Source organism: Cucurbita pepo, chromosome LG04 (assembly GCF_002806865.2).
Source record: "Cucurbita pepo subsp. pepo cultivar mu-cu-16 chromosome LG04, ASM280686v2, whole genome shotgun sequence".
In the NCBI taxonomy this organism is placed as follows: Eukaryota; Viridiplantae; Streptophyta; class Magnoliopsida; order Cucurbitales; family Cucurbitaceae; genus Cucurbita; species Cucurbita pepo.
Genome location: NC_036641.1, coordinates 3,873,613 through 3,894,377, shown reverse-complemented (window position 1 = coordinate 3,894,377; position 20,765 = coordinate 3,873,613). Strand labels below are relative to the sequence as shown.

Sequence of the window (20,765 nt, the reverse complement as noted above, 5' to 3'; positions counted from 1 at the left end):
GATGACATGTTATGATGGTTGTGATGTATTTGACAATGTATGATGATGGTGTATGACAATGACGAAGCATGATCATAATTCCTTAAATGATTACGCTGCTTCCATATTAAGTCAAGATGCATATTATGAATGACATATTGCATTTTGTAGAGAAATCGACCTAAGACACAACCCTATAAAAGATTAATGATGATGTTAAGATAGATAGTTATCGCACATGTATTACTAATATGATGAAACTAAGGTTGGGTCAAAAAGACGTTTCAAAGAAGAGAAATTAGAGGGACCTCGTGCATTTTTTATACAGAATCATCACATCTATTACTAATTGGAGACGAATGAAATGATGCACCTGAATCCAAAATCCAAAATTCAGTCGAACTTTCCACACTAGGGATTAAAGCATCCTCAATATCTTCGGCTGAATATATAGAATCATCATCATCTCCAGATTTGTGATCCTGTTTCTTTTTCTGTTTTGTACAATCTGTTAGACAGTGTTATTTTTCTCAACAATTCTAACACGATACGTTTGGTCTATTTGGAGATTTTCTCCGATTCTTTGATTTTGATCGGTCATTTTGTTTGGGCCTTTTGATTTACTTCTTCCCCTTCGATCAACACTAAGAGCGTTTTCTTATGATTCCTCAATTTCTCGTTTGCGAATACTTTCGCTGAGAACTAGATCTCGAATTTTATCGAACTTTTCTCAGATCCTTGAGAATTGTTGATCATAGTAACAACAATATCTTAAGACTCGGGTAAGAATGACATCAAAACTAGTGCTTTAATTTCATCTTCGAAATTAATTCTTACTGAGCTTAATTGACTTACAATCATATCGAATTTATTTATATGATCTGCAACATATTCACCTTCATACATTTATAGATTGAATAATCTCCGCATCAAATACAATAACCGATTTTCGTACATATTCGACAACGCCTTCAATAGATCTGACATTGTCTTCTCCTAGATGATGTTGAACACCAAGTTTCTTGACAGCATTAACCGGATCAACCTTAGGGTTTTTCGATCCTTGAACTTTCACAGCTACGTAGTCATGGTATCCGCCTTCACCTCAGACAGGGGTTTGTGAAAATCTTTGGTACATATAATCTTCAATCTACATCTTCAAGAAACCAAAATCAAATCCATCAAACTTCTCAATTCCAATATTTGAGTTTTCCATCTTCACAGATCGTGGTGAATCTCGCCTAGCTCTGTTACCAGTTGTTATGATCGCACAACAACGAACATACTCGATTTTGATGAACACAAAAAATAGGAGAGAGAAAAATGCAAGGAGCAAGATTGGCTAGAAGTTTATATTGATGACTTCAAGTGTGTATAATAAGAGAGAATACAAAAAATACATTTTCAAAGCAGTCTAATCAAGTATATATATATATATATAACTATCTACTAGCTATAATTGTTTACTATGACAATTTACTTCCTATGTAGTTTACTATTCATAGCTTTACTAAGTATAACCATTGAATAAGATATAAATAAGCAACAAACTCCATAACCTAATTACGTGTGCATGCGATTGATCTGTGATTTATGTGTTTGATGTGTATAACCAAACGTTATCACTTTTTAAAAGTAGAAATCTCAAAATGTACCAAACCCAAAAGTTCATAGACCAAAATAAACGTTTCTCCGAAAGTACATGATCCAAAATGAACCAAGAACGACGAGTATGGCAACAAAAAATAGTATCTAAACCTAATTTTCTTTGTTTGATTCTTTTATTTCCTTTCTTCCTCAACAAGTGTTGTTTTTTGCAGATTAACCCTCAAAGAAAAGAATATTAGGTAAGAAAAAGAGAGAAAGAAAATGGGGAAAATAGTGTAAATAATAAGAGAAAGAGAGTGTGTTGGAGGAGGGTCCATCCTGACTCCTCACCGACACATCGCATAGATCCCCTCTCTTCACACCCACTCAATACAGCTGTTCTCTCTGTCTTTACATTAATTTTACTTACCCCACCCACACTTTTTTTTTTAAATAAAAAAAAACAAATAAAATATTATTTATTTTTTATTCAATAATTAATTAAACCCAACTCATCAAACATCGTGTTGGTTAATAAAACATTATATTAAAATAACATTCCTCAAATTTCAATATTTTCTACCTTATTTTAATTTTAAAAGTAGAGTCGGGTAGGATTAGATTGTAACACTAATTTTAAATGGATCTACGCTCAGCGTTCTTGTTTAAAAACAAAAACACGGAGTGGGAGAAGTGAGTGTAGTGTCGAGGATTGGTTCGTGGCGTTGAAAGGAAGAAGATGAGAGGTCAGATCTTGATTGTGGGTTGCTTCTTATGTTTTCTTCTCTTAAGTGCTTCTTTCATGGAAACCGCCATGGCCAGCGCAGGTACTTTCTCTCTTTTAACTCTTCCATCTTCCATTTTCTCTCCTTCAATCTAAGCTTTCAACTTCATGCCTGTTTTTTTACTCAAATCTAATGGCTATTTACCTTAATATAATGCACCCGGATCTCTGTTCTTTTCCCCACGTCCGGTTGGGAGGAGAACGAGATGTTAGGAATCACGACTCTCCACAATGGTATGATAGTATTCCTGTATCGGGTCCAGTTTGAACATAAGCTCTCATACCTTTGTTTTAGGCGTTCCAGTGAAGATAGTATCCTTCTCTTATAAACTCATGATCTTCCACTAAATTAATCAATGTGGGACTCATTCCCAATAATTCTCAACACGAAACACTCTTTATAAGGGTGCGGAAACTTCTCCCTAATCAACACGTTTTAAAAACTTTGAGAAGAAGTCCGAGAGGAAAAACCCAAAAAGATAATATCTGTTAGCTGTTTATTAAACTTCTATCGTTCAAAAAATTTGATTACACGGAAAATCAAATTAATCTTAACTTGATCGATATAATTTGAGTTGAGTTATGGGGTTAGTTTAAATTTATTATTAATTTTAAAATATATACTTTTATTAAGTTCAGTTCAATAAAAGTTGTTTAAGTTACAAAATTTACAATTGTAACAAATGGGTTAGATCTAAAAAAGTGTTTCTACAGAATTCCCGAACATCTGTTAAACTTTTTTATGAGTTTAATGGTCACATCGAAACTTATAAAAAATAATAAAAGAATGAGTTCAAATTATGTTAGCTAGCGTTAATGAAAATGAAACAAATAAAAAGTTGAATCATAAGAGTAAAACTGACTCGAGTGATGATACATGGAATGTGTTGGGGTCGGGGCAAGACGTGTGCACGAGACCGTGCAGGAAGAGGTGCTCGCACGCGAAGCTGAAGCGTAAGTGCATGAAGTATTGCAGAATATGTTGCGGTAAATGCAAGTGTGTGCCGGGGGCTTATGGGAAGCGCCACTGCCCTTGCTATAGCCATGTGCACACCCTTAGGGGCAGGGCCAAGTGCCCTTGATTTTAAGGCCATTGTGGCATTGTCCCTTTAATACCAACCTTCCAAGAGACCAAATAATTTTGTGTTTGAATTTGAGTATTAAAGGTTGAGAGTTTGTGAGTGAAGTTTGGTTGGTTTGATAAACAATGTGTATTTATGGTATGTAACTAAGAAATGTAATGCTGTTTGCGCTTTTATTCCATAAGAATCGTAAGAATGTTATTTTTTTTTCCGGTCTCTTTCGAGATTCTTTAAATCACTCTTTATTGTGGGGTTTTCACGGATTCGCCGGCCATACGGGAAGGCCATAATTAGTCATTCCATTCCTTCCGGATAACTTAAAACGTGTAATCTGGCAACTGCAATACGGAGTCATCAATCACTGTCTGCCTGTTGTCCTCAAAAGCTCTTTTTCATCAATGAAATGCTATGATCGGTTCGTACGCGCTTTAGTTTAGGAGATTTTGGAGTTGAGCAACCCTCTTCAAGTAACTTACCATGAATCTTCTTTATCTCCTTCTCCTCACACGAACATTGTAGGGATATAAGGACTAAGAGGGCTTAAGTAGAAACGAACGATTTCAATACCAAATTCATGAGTTTCTTCTAAAAATTTGTGCCACTAACTATTTGACGTATAATGGACTTGCATTTTTTCTCTAAGGACCTATTTTTCTCGTTGCCTCATGCATGACATGACTCTTAAGTGCAGAAGCATTTATTTAAAATTATTTAAAATTATTTCAAACAATGTTATTGACTTAAATGTTCTTAGTAAAACCTTTAAAACAACACAGGCAAAATAGTAAAGCGTGAATAAATAACGTACCATTTGAAATGAATAGGAAAAATAAATCAATGCCCTAATCTAACCGAAGGGCTACAAAAAGATAAAAATGTAACTACCCTAGGGCTGATTTCATGGTCTTCGTCCCGACATTGTCATCGGTGCAGAGGTGTCTTACCTTTACCTAAAAAATAAGAATAGTACGTGGTTTGAGTATTTTAAGAAGTACTCAATAAGTAACTCTATTATTGGGGTCGAAAAATGCAAACACATGTAAAATGGTGGGACCTATCATTTAAAAACATCATGACATGGCCTTAAGTAGCTTTTCAATCAAAGTAAGATTGGATGTGTAGTATTTCTATACAACTAGTCCACGCATGTGAACATAGATAGGCCCACCAGACAGGTTCGCACACACCCTGGGCTTGGCTCATTGGGCTAACACTTGCTAATGAGCTGTGTCGGACATCACTAAGGGAAAGGGCCCGCTTAACATCATGATGAACATAAATGTCGTGAGTGGTAATATACTCGTTCGTACTCATCATAACGATAAAATATCCCGATGCGCATGACAAATAAATATATATGAAATCCCCATAAATTAGAATCATGGCATAATTTATGATGCAAGTCAAACTTCCATTCATCTATAACATACTGAGTATGTGAATTATGCATATATAATCTATGTCAATTCTTTCATACCCAGCGTAGCTTTCATGACATGATCCATGGAGATTTATGCATTATAAAATTGCAATATCATAACATTTTATACAACATAGCATAGTCACATTATAACTTGGCTTATATACATGACATAATTTACATAGCATAGGATATCATTGATACATATGACACGTGGAGGGGCCACGGAGCACGTGTCATTATACATTATACCATTCATCTAACTAAGTCGATACTAGAGCTACCTACATAGTTGGCCTAAACTAGAGTCACTACATGTTTTCAAAGCTCACTAAAGCCACTTACATGGTTGACCTAAACCAGAGTCATTAAATATTACCAAAGCTCAGTACAGTCACTTACATGGTCGGCTTAAGCCAATCACTAAATATTTTGAAAGCTCGATTTTGTTCCTCAAAGTTGGTTTCAACCTTGTGGAACTCATGATATCGTATTAAAATATATTAGGAAACTTTAACTTACCTAAAATATCAAAGAATTCAAGTTTGTAGCTCAAAATAATTTAAATTGAGCAAGGATCATGCTGACCTAAATGCCAACAATAAGGTCAAAACAGCTCTCAAATGGTCGTAAACGTAGGAATCGATACCAAAGTGTGCAACCCGAGCTGAATATGTCGTCAAGCTGACTGATGGAGTCGTTGAGTCACGGTGAGTCGAGGGCTGGAAGAATGGCTCGATCGAGCTGAAGGTGAACCGAGGTTTGGGGGATGGCTTGGTATGCACACGCCACACGTGTAAGGTCGGATAGGTAACGCGGGTCGAGGGCTCGATTTTTCGGGTCAAGGTGCGGATTCCAAAAGGCGTCTTATTGGGCTACGGTGTTCGCTGGGTTAGGCCAATTGTGAGCGTTTAGGCTGGAAAAATGCTAGGCGTGAGGTTGTGCGTAGGTTGGGTATTAATGTTGACCGGGCTTGAAGTCTTACTCGACTTCGCTTCTTACCCGCGAACGTCTTCTTCTCTGCCCGACTTTCACTTCCAGATCCGTCAGTGTAATCCCCGGCCACCGTTCTCTCCTCCATTTTCTCTCTTGCCACTTATGACGACAAGGGCTTAAAAACAAACATGGAAACATGAGAAAGTAGGAATCATCTCCAAACGATCTGTCTAAAGTCTGAAATTTCGATGAAGTTTCTTCACAAGAATTGTTCACTGGCCTTAAGAGACCCATCTTGGGTGGAATCACTCAATTCCGTCAAGAATTAAGGAAGAACGAAAGGTATGATTTTCAGATTCTTGATTCCGATTTTCGTTCAAATTCGAGAATTTTTCTTAGGATTAAGTTATGAATTTTTAGTATGTTCATATTTTGCACTCTCCCAAAGAAGTCAGAGTTGAATTGGAATGAAAAGTTGAATTCCGGTTAAAAAAAAAAAAATTCGTAACTTTTAGTTTTTGGTAATCTTTGAACTTGATTATGTTGGGATTGACTAAAAACTTATGAGAAAAATATCTTAGTAAATATGGATTAAGTCCACCATTGTCATGAATAAACTAAATTAATTTGAGTTGTATAGAGAACGTCATGACAATTCAAAGAAAATGGAAAAGAATCAAAAACTGGTTTAGAAATCTGGAAATTCTGATGGAGTCAAATTCACAAGTGACCGCAAGTGAGAGAGATTTCAAGAATTTTAATTCTTCTAACACATGGACAAGCTAGGATTGAAAAACCTAAGACTATATATAATAATATGGGTTTAGATTAAGTCAACGTTCCTGACGAGATTAATAAACTTAAAATACCTCTTATCTTTTTCTAGGTAAATAGATGTTTGTTTCTTTATGCCGGCAAGAAAAGGCCCCTGACTCGAGAACAAAGCAAGGGCTATAAGATTGACTCGGTGTTTAAGGCTGAAACATGATATCTGGTAAGCAAATCTTTACAAGATACATAAATTCGACTTTGGGTCTAACTCAAGACAAAACAACACTAAGAAACATACGATCTTAGGATTGCTTTGATTCCTTGACGCTATGTGGGAGAACTTAACCAAGCAATCCTGCTACGGCCCCCTATTGTTTGATCCAATATTGATTGGGGACGAGCCTTGACTGGGGACGAGCTTTGACTTCTGGAAGAATGAACTTAAATAAAAACTTCTACTAGAGTAATGAACTTAAATAAAAAGCTTTAATCAATTAGACTTCTACTAGAGTTGACAATAAAGATTTGTACTTGTACAATGTTTTGGTGTGGTGTGCCAAACAAATAAAGAAAGAAAAGGAAAACAAAATCTATATTCACTAGGGAAAATAACCAACAAAAAGAAAGGAAAAAAGAATAATCACCTTTACTTGAAAGCTGTATATATACTTCCAGAAGATATCGAAGCCCCACCCACCCCTCAGAACTCTGTCACTGTCGCCCTCAACACTATGAAGAAAAGTCATCACTGGTCACGCCACCTGAAGCATTTTCAACATTGCTTGAAAGGGAAAGAAGGTTCATCAACTCCATCCTGTATTCCAGGCCTCTCATGTAATGCCCCAACAGCATACACCTTTAATACAAAATTGGTGCAATATTAAGAAATAGCAGAACCGCACACAAACTCCATCCAGTTGAAGGCTTAAGAAATAAATCAGCAGGATTTTCTCAAGAATTATGCAGAAAAGACCTTTTTTTTCCCATGAAACAAACTGCATGGTCAGATTTTCTCTGAGATCTCACACTGGTTGGAGAGAAAGAAATATTTTTTTTTATAAGGGTGTGGAAACCTCTCACTATCAGACGCATTTTAAAAGCTTTGAGGGGAAGCCCGTAAGGGAAAGTCCAAAGAGGATAATATCTGATAGTAGTGGATTTGGGCGGTTACAAATAGTATCAGAGCCAGACACAAGGCAATGTGCCAGCAAGGAGGCTGAGCCCTAGAAGGGGATGGACACGAGGTGGTGTGTCAGCGAGGAGGCTGAGCCCCGAAGGGGGTGGACACGAGGCAGTGTGCCAGCAAGGACGCTAGGCCCCAAATGGGGGTGGATGGGGGTCCCACATCAATTGGGGAAGGGAACGAGTGTCAGTTAGGACGCTGGGCCTCGAAGGGGGTGAATTGTGAGATCCCACGTCAATTAGGGAGGAAAACGAAACATTCTTTATAAGGGTGTGGAAACCTCTCCCTAGCATACACGTTTTAAAAACCTTAAGGGAAAACTCGAAAAGAAAAGTTTAAAGAGGACAATATCTGCTAGTAGTAGGCTTGGGCGGTTACATTTTTTTTGTTCCAGCCAAATATTTTAAACATAGTGCACTATTGTACATAACATGCACACAATGAAAAATAAGAACACGAGAAGTTGTCTAACCAGAAAAGTAGACGAGCCAGGTAGTCTCGTGTTAATGTTAAGAGGGGCTGGAATTGGAGAGAAGTATTCTCAACAAGTTCTGCACAATCTTCATTACCAATATCTGTCGTGCCCGTTCCAATATTTTCTGATTGAGAAGGAACTTTGGAATGAATCTTTGGGGAAAGGGTTGCAAGAAGTCCGTGGACAACAGAATGTATGGCTTCTTTTAAATCAGGGGATGTAGGTTCAGAGAGCTCAGCCACCTGTTTATCATAACTAATTGAAGTAAGCCAAGGAAAAATCATAATAAAGCCAAACATAAACGTGATCCACAATCTCATGCATGCTCATCGCCCCCTCCCAACAGGGTAGAGCAAATCAATAAATTGAACATGTTCCCTGTAAAAGAGTAGCATCCACGTATTCACAAACTGTGTGTGTGTGTGTGTGTGTGTGTGGGTGGGTGGGTACATGTGAGAGCGAGTGGGTCTCCGAGGTCGAAAGAACCAGCGTAGATAAAAATACGAAGGCATACAATCTTGTAGAATTAAAATAATGAAACAATATATGCTTCAAAAATGTAAAAGGAGAAACAAAAATCATTCTGTGTTATTCAACCTGATAAGTTGCACTACGGAGTCCAACTATTTAGCCAAAAGCCAAACCTCTTACCTATACACCCATGACACGAGTTAGAAGAAAATTGATAAGCATGGATGGAATGCAAACATTTCATCCTTGTTGAAGTCAATCAAGGAAGGAGCTCAAGGTTGGTAAACAACTTGGATTCTTGGATAAATCTAGAAGCTCAGACCAGAATAGTTTGAACTTCTACATGATTTATCCATTGATAAGATTTCAAAATTATAATGACCAATAGCCATGCTACAGAGACTATCAACAGAAGCAGCAGTATTTCTAAATGTTGAGCAAGTTGAGGAAATAGGTTGATTAGATATCATGCCAATTATAACTTACGGTGGAAGAACCACAATAATTTATCGTCAATAGTCGGGTTGTACTAGACAGAAGACTTTTTTTTTTTTTCCATATATTGTTTTTTTCAATATTTTCAACCTTTTTATATTTGAGAGGGAATTAAAAAAACAATCTAACATTTGCTCCTTGTCATGCCATGCACTGCCTTGTATCAACTATTGTGAAAATATGCGGAATAAGAAAACATTTTCTTGCACATTCCTAATCCTTAATAAAATAAAAGAAGGATACAGCAAACTTCACATGAACAACCAAAAGCAAAATTTCAATAAACATATAAATAGCACGCTACTTTGACAAATATGAAGGTGAGCCTATATTACAAAGTTCAGTAAATGTCTTCATAGTAGTTATGTGTGTACTGCACACGTCATCTAGAAGATCTTAAATTGACAACCAGGGTTTGACTGTTCTGTAAAAATCAACGCACCTTTTCTGGCTGTAATGATCGCAGATAGTCCAACAGATCATTTTTCTCCTCGCCAACAAACTGCTGCATCTGAAGAGCAGCACTTTTTCTCTTGACTTCATGGAGTTCCTTCAACAAATTAACACAGGGACGTAAGAAAGTATATTAGAAATGGAAGACAGAAAGTTCCTAGATGAACTAATGGGATGTTAGTCAATATATATATATATATATATATATTCCTAGATGAACTAATGGGATATTGGTCAATCTATATATATATACAACAAAGAGAACAGAGGTTAGAACAATAAGTCAAGAACCATGGTAGAAAGACAATATCTCTGATGAAAAGATCCTTCCATTTTTTCTCAGCAAAGTAAGTCAATTGCTGGACTGAGTTTTACACTCCAAGCCAAGCAGGCTCCACTAGATTTAACAGAAAAATTGAATGTGCCAGTTGCAAATAGCCAAATAAATTTAGAGCTGTCGCCGTTACCCAATGATTAATATGATAAATTCGCCTAAAATCATTACCTAAAAACGGCGCATGATTATGATTAACTCATTTGGGGCTGGGTTTGTTAAATAAAGTAGAGAGACTCCCCAAACTTACAAGGATATATACCTTTTTAATTGAAGATAATTGTAACTTTAAATGAAGAATATGCTGTTGAACTTCAGGAGAAGTTTCACCAATGCCTTGAATATTAAGGTTTTCATACGGTTCATCCAAAAATTCCTCGCATTTGGAAGAAGCCTCATTTTCATCTAAAATGTTCTCCGAATTAGCACTGTCAAGCAATATTTCATGTAGATCAACTCTACAATCATCATTTGTTTGTTTGTCGTTATTTCCATCATCAAAGTCAAGATTTCTTTCAAGGCAGAGTCTATATTCAGCATTACGCAATGTGTACCTGAAATACCATCAGAAGAACAAAGAGAATTACCATCAAAATGTGCTAACACGTAGTAGGAATTAGAAAGGAGAAAGTAAATATCACATTCTTCATGGATGAATTGGTATCAGAAATGAAGACATTGATGACTCAACTCAACTCTATCAGTAGCCATCATGTGTTAAAATGAGTTTTTTTTAAAATCATATCATATGAAACGGTTAACGATGCTTAATCGTTACAACAAAAACATACAAATTTTCCTGTGAAAAAAGTTGGTCTTCTCTGTCTTCTCAAGGAATCTCAGAAATCAGAAAGACACAAATTAGGGCAGTCAACTAACCCAGTCATTATTGAAGAAACTAATAACTTAGAAACTGGTTCCCATAAAGCCTCAACCAAAACTTGAAACTGGTCAGATGGAAGTAAGCCCAGCATGCCAGAGATAGTCCTTTTCATAGCATCCACAGTGGTCGGTGGAACATCTTTTTGAATTATGCTTACATCTAATGGCTCTATCTCTTGTATCAAAGATGAGAGAACTGATTTCTGAAAAATGAAAACACAAACTGTCAACTAAAGAATTTTATGCTGAAAACATATAAAAATTCATCACATGCAACAAAAATTAGATCTAAAAAACTTTAGTAGCTTAAAAATTGTAGTGAAATCCCCTTATTTATTAAACAATACATCACATAGTAAAATAAGTAAGAACATATGTAGAGTTCGTGCTAACTGGTATGTAGGGCAAGAGTTGTACCCACACAACAGAAAAATTGAAGCCTAATCACATGAAGTAGCTTGATTTGACGATCACATGACAAATATCACGAAGTACCAGCACAGTTAATCATTCTACCAACACAGAACTAAATGCAAGCTAATTCAATAGGCAACTGAATCGAATCACAGAAAAACCAGAACTACTTTCTTCCACTTAATCCAATGGAAGAGAACTCAAACCAAATAAACAACAGCAAATTAAAAAAACTACTGGTATGCAAAGAATCAATCTGTTCTCACGCTCTGTATTCAACGTGTTCCAATAGAATAAATCTAAATAAAAGCTAATTCCATAAGCAACAGAACAGAATCTTAGAAGAATGAATCTGACCTTGGATGAAAATGGCGGATTCGAGTGCTTGCCATGATCGAAGTCATCGGAGGAGGAGTCCAAAGAGGAGGAGATGGTTAGGGCTGAGAATCGGCAGGGGAATTTAGAGGAGGAACGAATAAGAGGGAAGGAAAGCGAGGGTGGGGGAGAAGAAAATTGGCGAGGAGAGCGTGATGAGGAGGGCCGGAGTTGCAGAGGGAGCGAGAGAGAAGAGGTGAAGGTTGCCATCGGCAAGGAGAGCCACAACCTCAACCACTTCTCGGTCTCCCTCTTCTTCAACCTGCTGGCTACTGCGTGTGCACCATTTAACTGCAGCCACAATTAAGATGGAGAAATTTGATTGGAGAATTGTCTCTTCTTCGGCTCGCCTTGCTGTCTCAACCGTTGAAATTATCCCTTTTTATTTTTTATTTTTTAATTCCATAATTTGACAATTAATTAAGATAAGAATTAGAGATTCTCGACACGGCCCAGATAGAAAATTAGGGTTGTTACATTATTAACTGGATTCCACATTATTCACATGGTCGTTGCTGGGATGTCACCGGGATGTCGTCATTCATACAAGGGTGTCTTACCTTTACCTCAAAACTAAGAGTATGGCCCCAGATAGAAAATTAGGGTTTCACATGGTTGTTATCGGGATGTCGTCATTCGTACAAGGGTGTCTTACTTTTACCCGAGAAATAAGAGTATCATGTTATTTGAGTATTTTAAGAATACTCGGTAAGTAACTCCATTATTAAAGTTGAAAAATGCATGTAAATGCAATCATGAAGGAATCTATTCTTCTATAAAAAAAAAAAAAAAAAAATTCATCGGATTGGACATTTATCTGCACATGAACTCATCAGGCAGGCTATCCACACCCCTGAGTCAGCCCTTCAGTTAGCGCACGCTCATGCTATCGGGGCCACGAAGGAAAAGGAACCCGCATGATATTAATACAAACATAGATATCATAATGTATGCGTCTATACCTATCATAACAAATAAGTATTCTGATGCATGTGACAATGCATAAAATCGTCATAGCTTTTGTAACGGCCTAGGTTCACTGCTGGTAGATATTGTTCTCTTTGGGATTTCTTAGGGGAGGTTTCCACACCTTTATAAAGAATGTTTTGTTCTCCTCCCTAACCGATGTGGGATCTCACATACCCCCTTCAAGGCTTTGTGTCGTTGCTGGCACTCGTTCTCTTCTCCAATTGATGGGGGGACCCCTAATCCACCCCCTTTTGTGGCCCAGCTTCCTTGCTAGCACACTGCCTCGTGTCCATCCCCCTTTAGGGCTCAGCCTCCTCGTTGGTACATCGTCCGATGTTTGCCTCTAATACCATTTATAATTACTCAAGCCCACCGCTAGCAAATATTGTTCTATTTAGGTTCTCTTTCGAATTTCCCCTCAACGTTTTTAAAACGCGTCTACTAGGGACAGGTTTTCACACCCTTATAAAGAATGTTTCGTTCTCTTCCCCAATCGATGTTGGATCTCAAAACTTTAAATCATGCCATAAACGTATGATGAAAACCGTACATTCATCATTTCATAAACCTGAACTAATCAAGTACCATGATTTACATGGCATATCATATAGAAATATTATGCATCATACGACATGAAAGTCACAACAAGATCCATAACATAAACATTTCATAGCATTAAAAAAAAAAAAAAAATAGAAGGTCACCGTTATTACATGAGCAATCTGAATAGAGTTAACAGCCTAATCCAAGTTTACTTGTATTTAAGTCGGTGGATATTTTTTTTCGGAGGAGATTCAACGGTTGGAGTAGTTGGCACAAGAAGACTAAAGGCTCGCCATAACTTTTTTATATTTATTTAATGTACGTTTACTTAACCTTTGGTTTTGTTTAGTTCGAAGTAAAATTTAAGTCGTATCCAATATTTCCGCTGCATAAATGAGACGTTCATTTCTAATCTACCCAAACACTCATTTTTCATGATCATACATATGCATGAAATCCCGTGGTTAAGAAAACATATGTTATACCTCGTGATGCATTATTATAATCATTTATTTCCTAAAACGGAAATAGGCATCGGGCTTCATATCCTAGCAATCTCCCATGAGACTGATCCAGTCAACTAAGAATTTCATTCTCAATCTGCACCGTAATACCGTATCCCTTGAGGCTTTGCACAATCTCAATGTTCCAAGATCAACACAACGTGTTTGCTGGATTCTTTGCACCCTCTATCTCCTCCAAACACATCACCATCTTCCACTAACTTTCGAGTGAAATGGTATCGCCTTCTGTGTTTTGTCTTGGAATGATAGACCGAGTTCCTCACCAACTGCATGACACTAACTATCTACCTGAAGAATCTTAACGCATTTCTGAAGCGTAGACATCCCATCATCCATGGTTTGCTCCCACTTGCTTCACATCTGATTCCTCAGCAACAGTCTCAAGAGTTTACTCTCACTTACTTTGTTGTCTCGTAGCCTTTCTTCTTTTGTTCTTCTACAAGAAATTTTCATCAAAAGTCACGTCACAATATCTCAGAACTTTTCTATTCTTGTCACCCCCAAATTTGTACCCGAACATGTCAAAAAATCATAGCCTATGAGATAGCACTTCATAGGCTAACGCTGTCACTCTTCTCTGGATCAACACGAACATACGCAGTACAACCAAAAGTTATCAAGTGAGAGTACTTGAGTTTTTTTTCCTATGAACTCCAAGGGTACTGACGGCCCTCTATTGATCATGTAGATTGTTGTATTTACAGCATCGACCCAGAATGTCTTTGGCAATCTAGAATGAATTCTCATACTCTTTGCCTGCTCATTCAATGTTCTGTTCATTCTTTTAACAACACCATTTTGTCTTTGTTTTACCGGTAATTGTCTTCATTAATTGAATTCCCTCAACGGCACAAAATGCTTTGAATTATGAATCATCGTACTCTTCTCCATTATCAGACCTTAGACAATTGATCTTCAAGCCGGTCTGATTTTCAACTTCAGCTTTCCATTTCATTGAAAGTGGCAAACACATATGACTTGTGTTTCAAGAAATAAATCCATACCTTCCTACTAAAATCATCGATGAAGGTGACGTAAAACTTTGATCCACTAAGGGATGGAACTGGAGATGGTCCCCAAACGGTTGTATGGACCATTTCCAGTGCTACTTTCTTCAGTTCCCTGACAATCTTTGTGAAGCTAATTCATTTCTGTTAGCTCATAAGATAGTTCTCACAAGGATTCATATCAACAGATTTCAAACCTTCCAAAACTCTGTGATGTTAAATGCCATGTTTCTTGACAGCGTCAACCGGATCAACCTTAGGGCCTTACAATCCTTGAGCTTCCACTGCTCCATGGTCATGGTATCTGGCTTCACCCTCAATAGAGGTTCGTGAAGATCTTTCTTCAATCTGCATCTTCCAGGAACTAAAATTGGATCCATCAAACTTTTCAATTCCAATTTTTGAATTTTCCATCTTCACAGATCATGGTGAATTTCGCCTCGCTCTGATACCAATTTTTAGGATCGCACAACAATGCACACACTCGATCAAATCGCACAACAGTGCACACACTCGATCGAATCGCACAACAGTACACACACTCGATCAAATCGCACAACAATGCACACACTCGATCAAATCGCACAACAATGCACACACTCGATCAAATCGCACAACAATGCACAACTCGATTAAATCGCACAACAATGCACACACTCGATCAAATCGCACAACAATGCACACACTCGATCAAATCACACAAAGAATAGGAGAAAGAAAATTTAAGGAGGAATATTGACTAAGGGTTTCATTGGCACCTAGACAGAATATAGAGAATGAAAAAAAAGTACATCGGAAGAATTTACCAAATCTATACGAAATATATGTTATATATATATATATATAACATATACTCGATTTTTACGAAATATCTATCAAATATATCTCTAATATATCTTTATGAAATATCTACCATATATATTTTTACCACATAATATCTATTATTATTGTATATATTTCTATCAAATTTTTACATAGGCTATCCATATCCCAACAATGGTTGGGTAACTAACTTAAAAAATATCTACCACAAACCTATTCAAATAATCAATTTTTCAAAAAATAAAAAATAAAATAATAATCTAATCCAACTTATAGTTGGGTTGCACTATATAATAATGATTTTTACAATTTAATCAAATAATAATCTTATTTAAAAAATAAAAAAAAAACAATATACGGTAGGGACTAAGAATTACCCAATAAAATATTTTTTAAAATATTTTTTAATTTTTAAAAAACTCGACTAAAACTTTTTTTTTTAAAATAAATATAAAAATAGATCCTTAAACTTAATTAAAATTTTCTTTAGTAAAAACAATTAAGATAAAATATATTTATTTATTCATATTTTTTTTCAATTAAGAGATAAAAACATTAAATATAATATGTGAATTGAAAAAAAAAACCATTCAATAATATACCAACACCTTATTAATAATACTAATATAAGTGGTTATTATATATATATTTATATTAACCAGTAGTTTCAAATAAAAAAAATATTATATATATATTTTATGATAGGATAATTGAATATTCATACTATATTATTATGAAATGAATAAATTTATTTATTTTGTTTTACGAATATTTATTTTATCACAAGAAAATAAAGAACTTTTTAAAAATAAAATAAAATAGATTATTGGATAAAGCAATATTCTTTATTTATCTAAATTAAAAAAAGGAAAAAAAAAAAAAAAAAAAAATGATATGGCGCAATTTTGTCTAAATTTTCGCTACTATCGCCAACCGCGAGTAGCTCAGAAAGCGGCAACAAATGGATTTGAAATTCATGAAAATGGCGGTATTTCTCCCTCCTCTTCCTCTCTATTTCATAACTCCATTCCGCTTCCAATGGATTCCCAGATTCTCGTTCTCCTCCCCCTCCTCCTCCTCCGGATTCCTTCTGCGGCAAACTCTGCAACTTCCTCATCATCTCTCCGCCGCTCGGAATCGGATTCGTTTCGTCTCCCATGGACGCGTCGGAGTACCTCAAGCCCTCCGTCCGAACTTCGAAGAAGCGCGACTTAGAGGATCATTCTCTGCAACTGGCCTCCGCCAATAAGAGAGTGGCGCTTGGCGAGATCACCAACTCGTTGATCTTCAATACCAGACAGTGCTCGCTTTCTGATCAGGAGATGACGGATAAGGATATGGACGAGGAGGAACGTCCCGATGGAATCTCTGTTGATTGTTCTAAAAAGTGTCGTTCTGCATCTAGCATCTATAACCACCTTCGATCTCTGGAGGTATGGATTCTGCTTCCGTGTCTTTAGATATCGGTTTGGCTAGTTTTTTTGTGTTCGCGATAATGTGTATGGTGAAGTGATTATATTAACTGCGGATTGCGATATCTTTACTTTGTCTTGGTTTTAAATATCCGTTTGGCAAGTTTTCTGTGGTCGAGATATTGTGTGTAGTGAAGTGGTTGTATGAACTGACTGCGGATTGCGATGTCTTTTCGATGTCTTGAATTTTACTTACCGGTTTTGCTAGTTCTCGGCGATCGAAGTGGTTTTATGAACTGAGGATTCAGATTTCTTTTCTTCCAGCATTTTAATAGTTTCATCGTTATCATGTTCCTTGACGATACATAAATTATCGATAATTTGAGATTTCTCGCTACTAATTGTTATTTAATTTTTTTTCGACTGTTGCTTCTGCTATATGTTTGGATGGAATTTCTCGTGCTTGGGAGTTCCAAAATTATCCTAGGGCAGGATAGGTTCTTTCTCGAATATTTTTGTTTGGATTTGGGACAATGTTTCGAAACACAATTTTCTGGCTCAATTTCACTATTCGGATTAGAAACATTTTTCTATAATGCATTCAGAATCAGAAGTTTTTTTCACAAGTGAAGTATGTATGTTCATATTCCTGCCTTGCCAGTTTCCTCATCTATCAACGCGTTCAAACAAAGCAATGCCATAATTAATCCCATTATTTTATCAAAATAATAATCCTCAAATTTAAGATTTTCAACTTTCGATATATTTGATCCAACTAATTATTTCCTTGCGTGAATTAGATGGAACTGCACATGAAGGTACTGCCCAATAACATCGTAAAGGCTCAAAATGGTGATTCCATTTTAAGTTTCACTTATATGCGAGAAATTCTTGTGGATTGGTTAGTAGAGGTTGCTGAAGAATACAAGCTTGTATCGGACACCCTATATCTCACTATATCACATATGGACATATACTTATCCTCGCAAGCTGTTGACAAAAGCAAGCTGCAGCTTCTTGGTGTTTGTTGCATGCTTCTTGCATCGTAATTACCTAAAACCCACTTGTTTTATTTGATCATATTTATGGCATTCGTTCTAAATCTCATTTTTATATTGATTGGGTTCTGTAGAAAGTATGAAGAGATCAATCCTCCAAATGTTGAAGACTTCTGCTATATAACAGACAATACATATACCAAAGAACAGGTATTCACCTACTCCTTTCAATGTCTTTCATGTCTTAATTTGTGCTTTCGCTTCTAATATTTTGGCACTGTAAGCATCTGGCATTCCCGTTTTTCCTAAGATTAGTACAATACAAGGAAGAACCTATCCATCTGCCATGTCTCTATATCTATATTAAAGTCGATCAATATTCACAATATTCATTATAAACGTAGATGAAATATCCATAATCCCAAATAATAACATCACCCATATAAATATAAATCCTAACTAAATTGTTCCCAAGTTATAAGTATCATTGCTAGTATTATGTTCATACTTTTATTATTCATAATTGTTTTTTGATATTAAATTCCAATTCTTTCCCACATTTCTTCTTGAAGATCATACAACTAATAGGTGAGTTGGTAGGCCATGATAACTGACGAAGTGTGTTATCTGGTTTTGTTTAATCTGCAGGTATTGAGTATGGAGAGAGAAGTACGCAAATTCTTGAGCTGTGAAGGTGCCCCCACCATAAAAAATTTTCTCAGGCAAGAATGCTCTTCAACTATCTTATATTTAGTACCTAAAAACATATATTTCTTCTTTTCTCTATATGCGATTAACTCATTGTTGCCCTCTTACAGAATATTCACAAAAGTTTCTTTGGAAAATTGGAAGGCTCCAGACTTGCAATTCGAGTTTTTGAGTTGTTACCTTGCGGAGCTAAGTTTGTTAGATCACCGTTTTGTACAGTTCTTACCATCAATGGTCGCTGCATCAGCTATTTTTCTTTCTAGATTCACAATTCAACCAGATGAACATCCTTGGGTAAGAGATATGTTCGTAGCTTGATTAATAACCCATTTATGAATATAGTTTGGCAATGTTTCTTGCTAACTTCGTCATAAATATGATATTATGTTTTTCAAGCGATGACAAACTTTGTTGCTTGATCACGTCTTGCAGTGTTTAGCGTTGCAACATTACTCCGGTTACAGACCATCTGAACTGAAGGAATGCATTCTTGCCATTCATCGCTTGCAATTAAATAGAAAAGGAAGCTCTTTACAAGCAATAAGAACCAAGTATAAGCAGCATAAGGTAATGTGTACACATTTAGTTATTTTGCTTATTCTTTTGAGTTGAAACGTATACACTGATAGGAAACTGAAAAGATTAAAACTAACGTGGTGAGTGCATATGTATATTAGTTAGGGGCACCATCTTTTAAAATTAAATTCATCAAGGCTTATACCCAAAGTATGGTATTATTGTGGAAACTTGTAGGATTGTTTTGATTTTATTAGCAATTTGATATGGGTATTAATCCAAATTTCTCTGGTTTTACATAAACGAAGCCAACATTCATCTCTTGTAAAGAAAAAAAAGATAAGCTTTTGTTTTTATAGTTCATCTTCTAATAGTATTTAATGATGTCTTTTCATTTTTCAGTTCAAGTGTGTGGCCGAGTTATCTTCTCCCTCAGAAATTCCTGCATATTACTTTGAGGACATTGACAAGCAATCATTCAACAGGTTCTTGAGAACTTAACTGTTTGATTACCTTGAAGCTTAAGCCATTCCTTTTCCCTTGGCTAGCATAACATGCACAGTAACCATGCACAAATAATGAGAATTTGTTGCTAGTTAGATAGAAGATACCCCTCTCTCTCTCTCTTCACTGTAAGAATGCAATTGAATCATAATGAAAGTTCTTATAGTTGAAATAGTTCTTGCACTTTTTAAGCTGCTATTAAGCGAATTATAATGATAAAGTTTAATGAAATCACTTCAAGAATTTTGGAGAAAAATTGCTCAAATTTATAAGTTCAACTTTGCAACTGTATTAGTAGTATATATATGGTATTGGCAATGTCAATGAGCTTTATGAGAATACTCAAGATCACACATGGAGAAGATCATTCTATTAAAGTGCTTTGCTTTACTTGATTACGAACAAGGGAAATGGATCACTTTGTATAATACTCCAAAAGACACATCTAAAATACATACGAATTCATGTATATATGTATGTTAAGGAATATATCTTCATTGGTAAAAGGCCTTTTGAGGAAACCAAAAGCAAAGTTACGAGAGTTTATGCTCCAAGTGTGAAGAGTCGTGATTCTTAACATGGTATTATAGTTATGTTTTTAATTATATCGTGTCAATAGAATTCTTAAATGTCAACAAAGAAATTGTGAGTTTTGGAGGTGTAGCCGAAAGTGACCCAAGTGTTGAGTAAAGGGATATACTTTGTTACAAAGAAATTGTGAGTTTTGGAGGTGTAGTCGAAAGTGACCCAAGTGTTGAATAAAGGGATATACTTTGTTCGAGGGCTCTAGAGAAGAAGTCGAGCTTCAATTAAGGGGAGGTTGTTCGAGGATTTCATAGGCCTCAAGGAAGACTCTATGGTCTACTTTGTTCGAGGAAAGGATTGCTAAGGGTTGTTGGGAAGGAGTCTCACATTGGCTAATTAAGGGAATGATCTACTTCGTTCGAGGGCTCCAGAGAAGAAGTCGAGCCTCGATTAAGGAGAGACTGTTCGAGGTCTTTATAGGTCTCAGGGGAGACTCTATGAACTACTTTGTTTGAGGGGAGGATTGTTGGATTGTTGAGAATTGTTGAGAGCGAGTCTCACATTGGTTGATTAAGGAAATGATCATAAGTTCACAA

At 36.2% G+C, this 20,765-nt stretch overlaps 2 protein-coding genes and 1 long non-coding RNA gene across 4 annotated transcripts; 2 read left to right on the top strand and 1 right to left on the bottom strand.

Annotated features, from left to right (window-relative positions):
- The first annotated feature begins 2,159 nt into the window (after positions 1-2,159).
- On the top strand, positions 2,160-3,641 carry LOC111792582. The gene is made up of 2 exons (XR_002814822.1): positions 2,160-2,393; positions 3,254-3,641. It is a non-coding gene; the product is annotated as an uncharacterized LOC111792582 (long non-coding RNA).
- A 3,080-nt stretch (positions 3,642-6,721) lies between these two features.
- On the bottom strand, positions 6,722-11,938 carry LOC111793513. Of its 2 annotated transcripts, XR_002814941.1 has the most exons (7): positions 11,624-11,938; positions 10,850-11,055; positions 10,233-10,524; positions 9,626-9,733; positions 8,215-8,459; positions 7,204-7,415; positions 6,722-6,986 (listed from the first exon to the last, which is right to left on the bottom strand). XR_002814941.1 is itself a non-coding variant. In XM_023675425.1 (6 exons), exons 1-6 carry the CDS (start codon positions 11,849-11,851, stop codon positions 7,289-7,291), a joined length of 1,206 nt encoding a protein of 401 aa, XP_023531193.1. In that variant the 5' UTR covers positions 11,852-11,938; the 3' UTR covers positions 7,027-7,288. The 2 variants fall into 2 exon arrangements, 1 of the variants encoding a protein (XP_023531193.1); XM_023675425.1 differs by lacking the exon at positions 6,722-6,986 and having other exon boundaries at positions 7,027-7,415.
- A 4,614-nt stretch (positions 11,939-16,552) lies between these two features.
- LOC111793621 (cyclin-A3-1-like) lies at positions 16,553-19,816 on the top strand. The gene is made up of 7 exons (XM_023675581.1): positions 16,553-16,939; positions 17,719-17,963; positions 18,051-18,126; positions 18,565-18,638; positions 18,735-18,918; positions 19,057-19,191; positions 19,543-19,816. The coding sequence occupies exons 1-7, from the start codon at positions 16,664-16,666 to the stop codon at positions 19,639-19,641; spliced, it is 1,089 nt and encodes a 362-aa protein (XP_023531349.1). The 5' UTR covers positions 16,553-16,663; the 3' UTR covers positions 19,642-19,816.
- Positions 19,817-20,765: the final 949 nt, after the last annotated feature.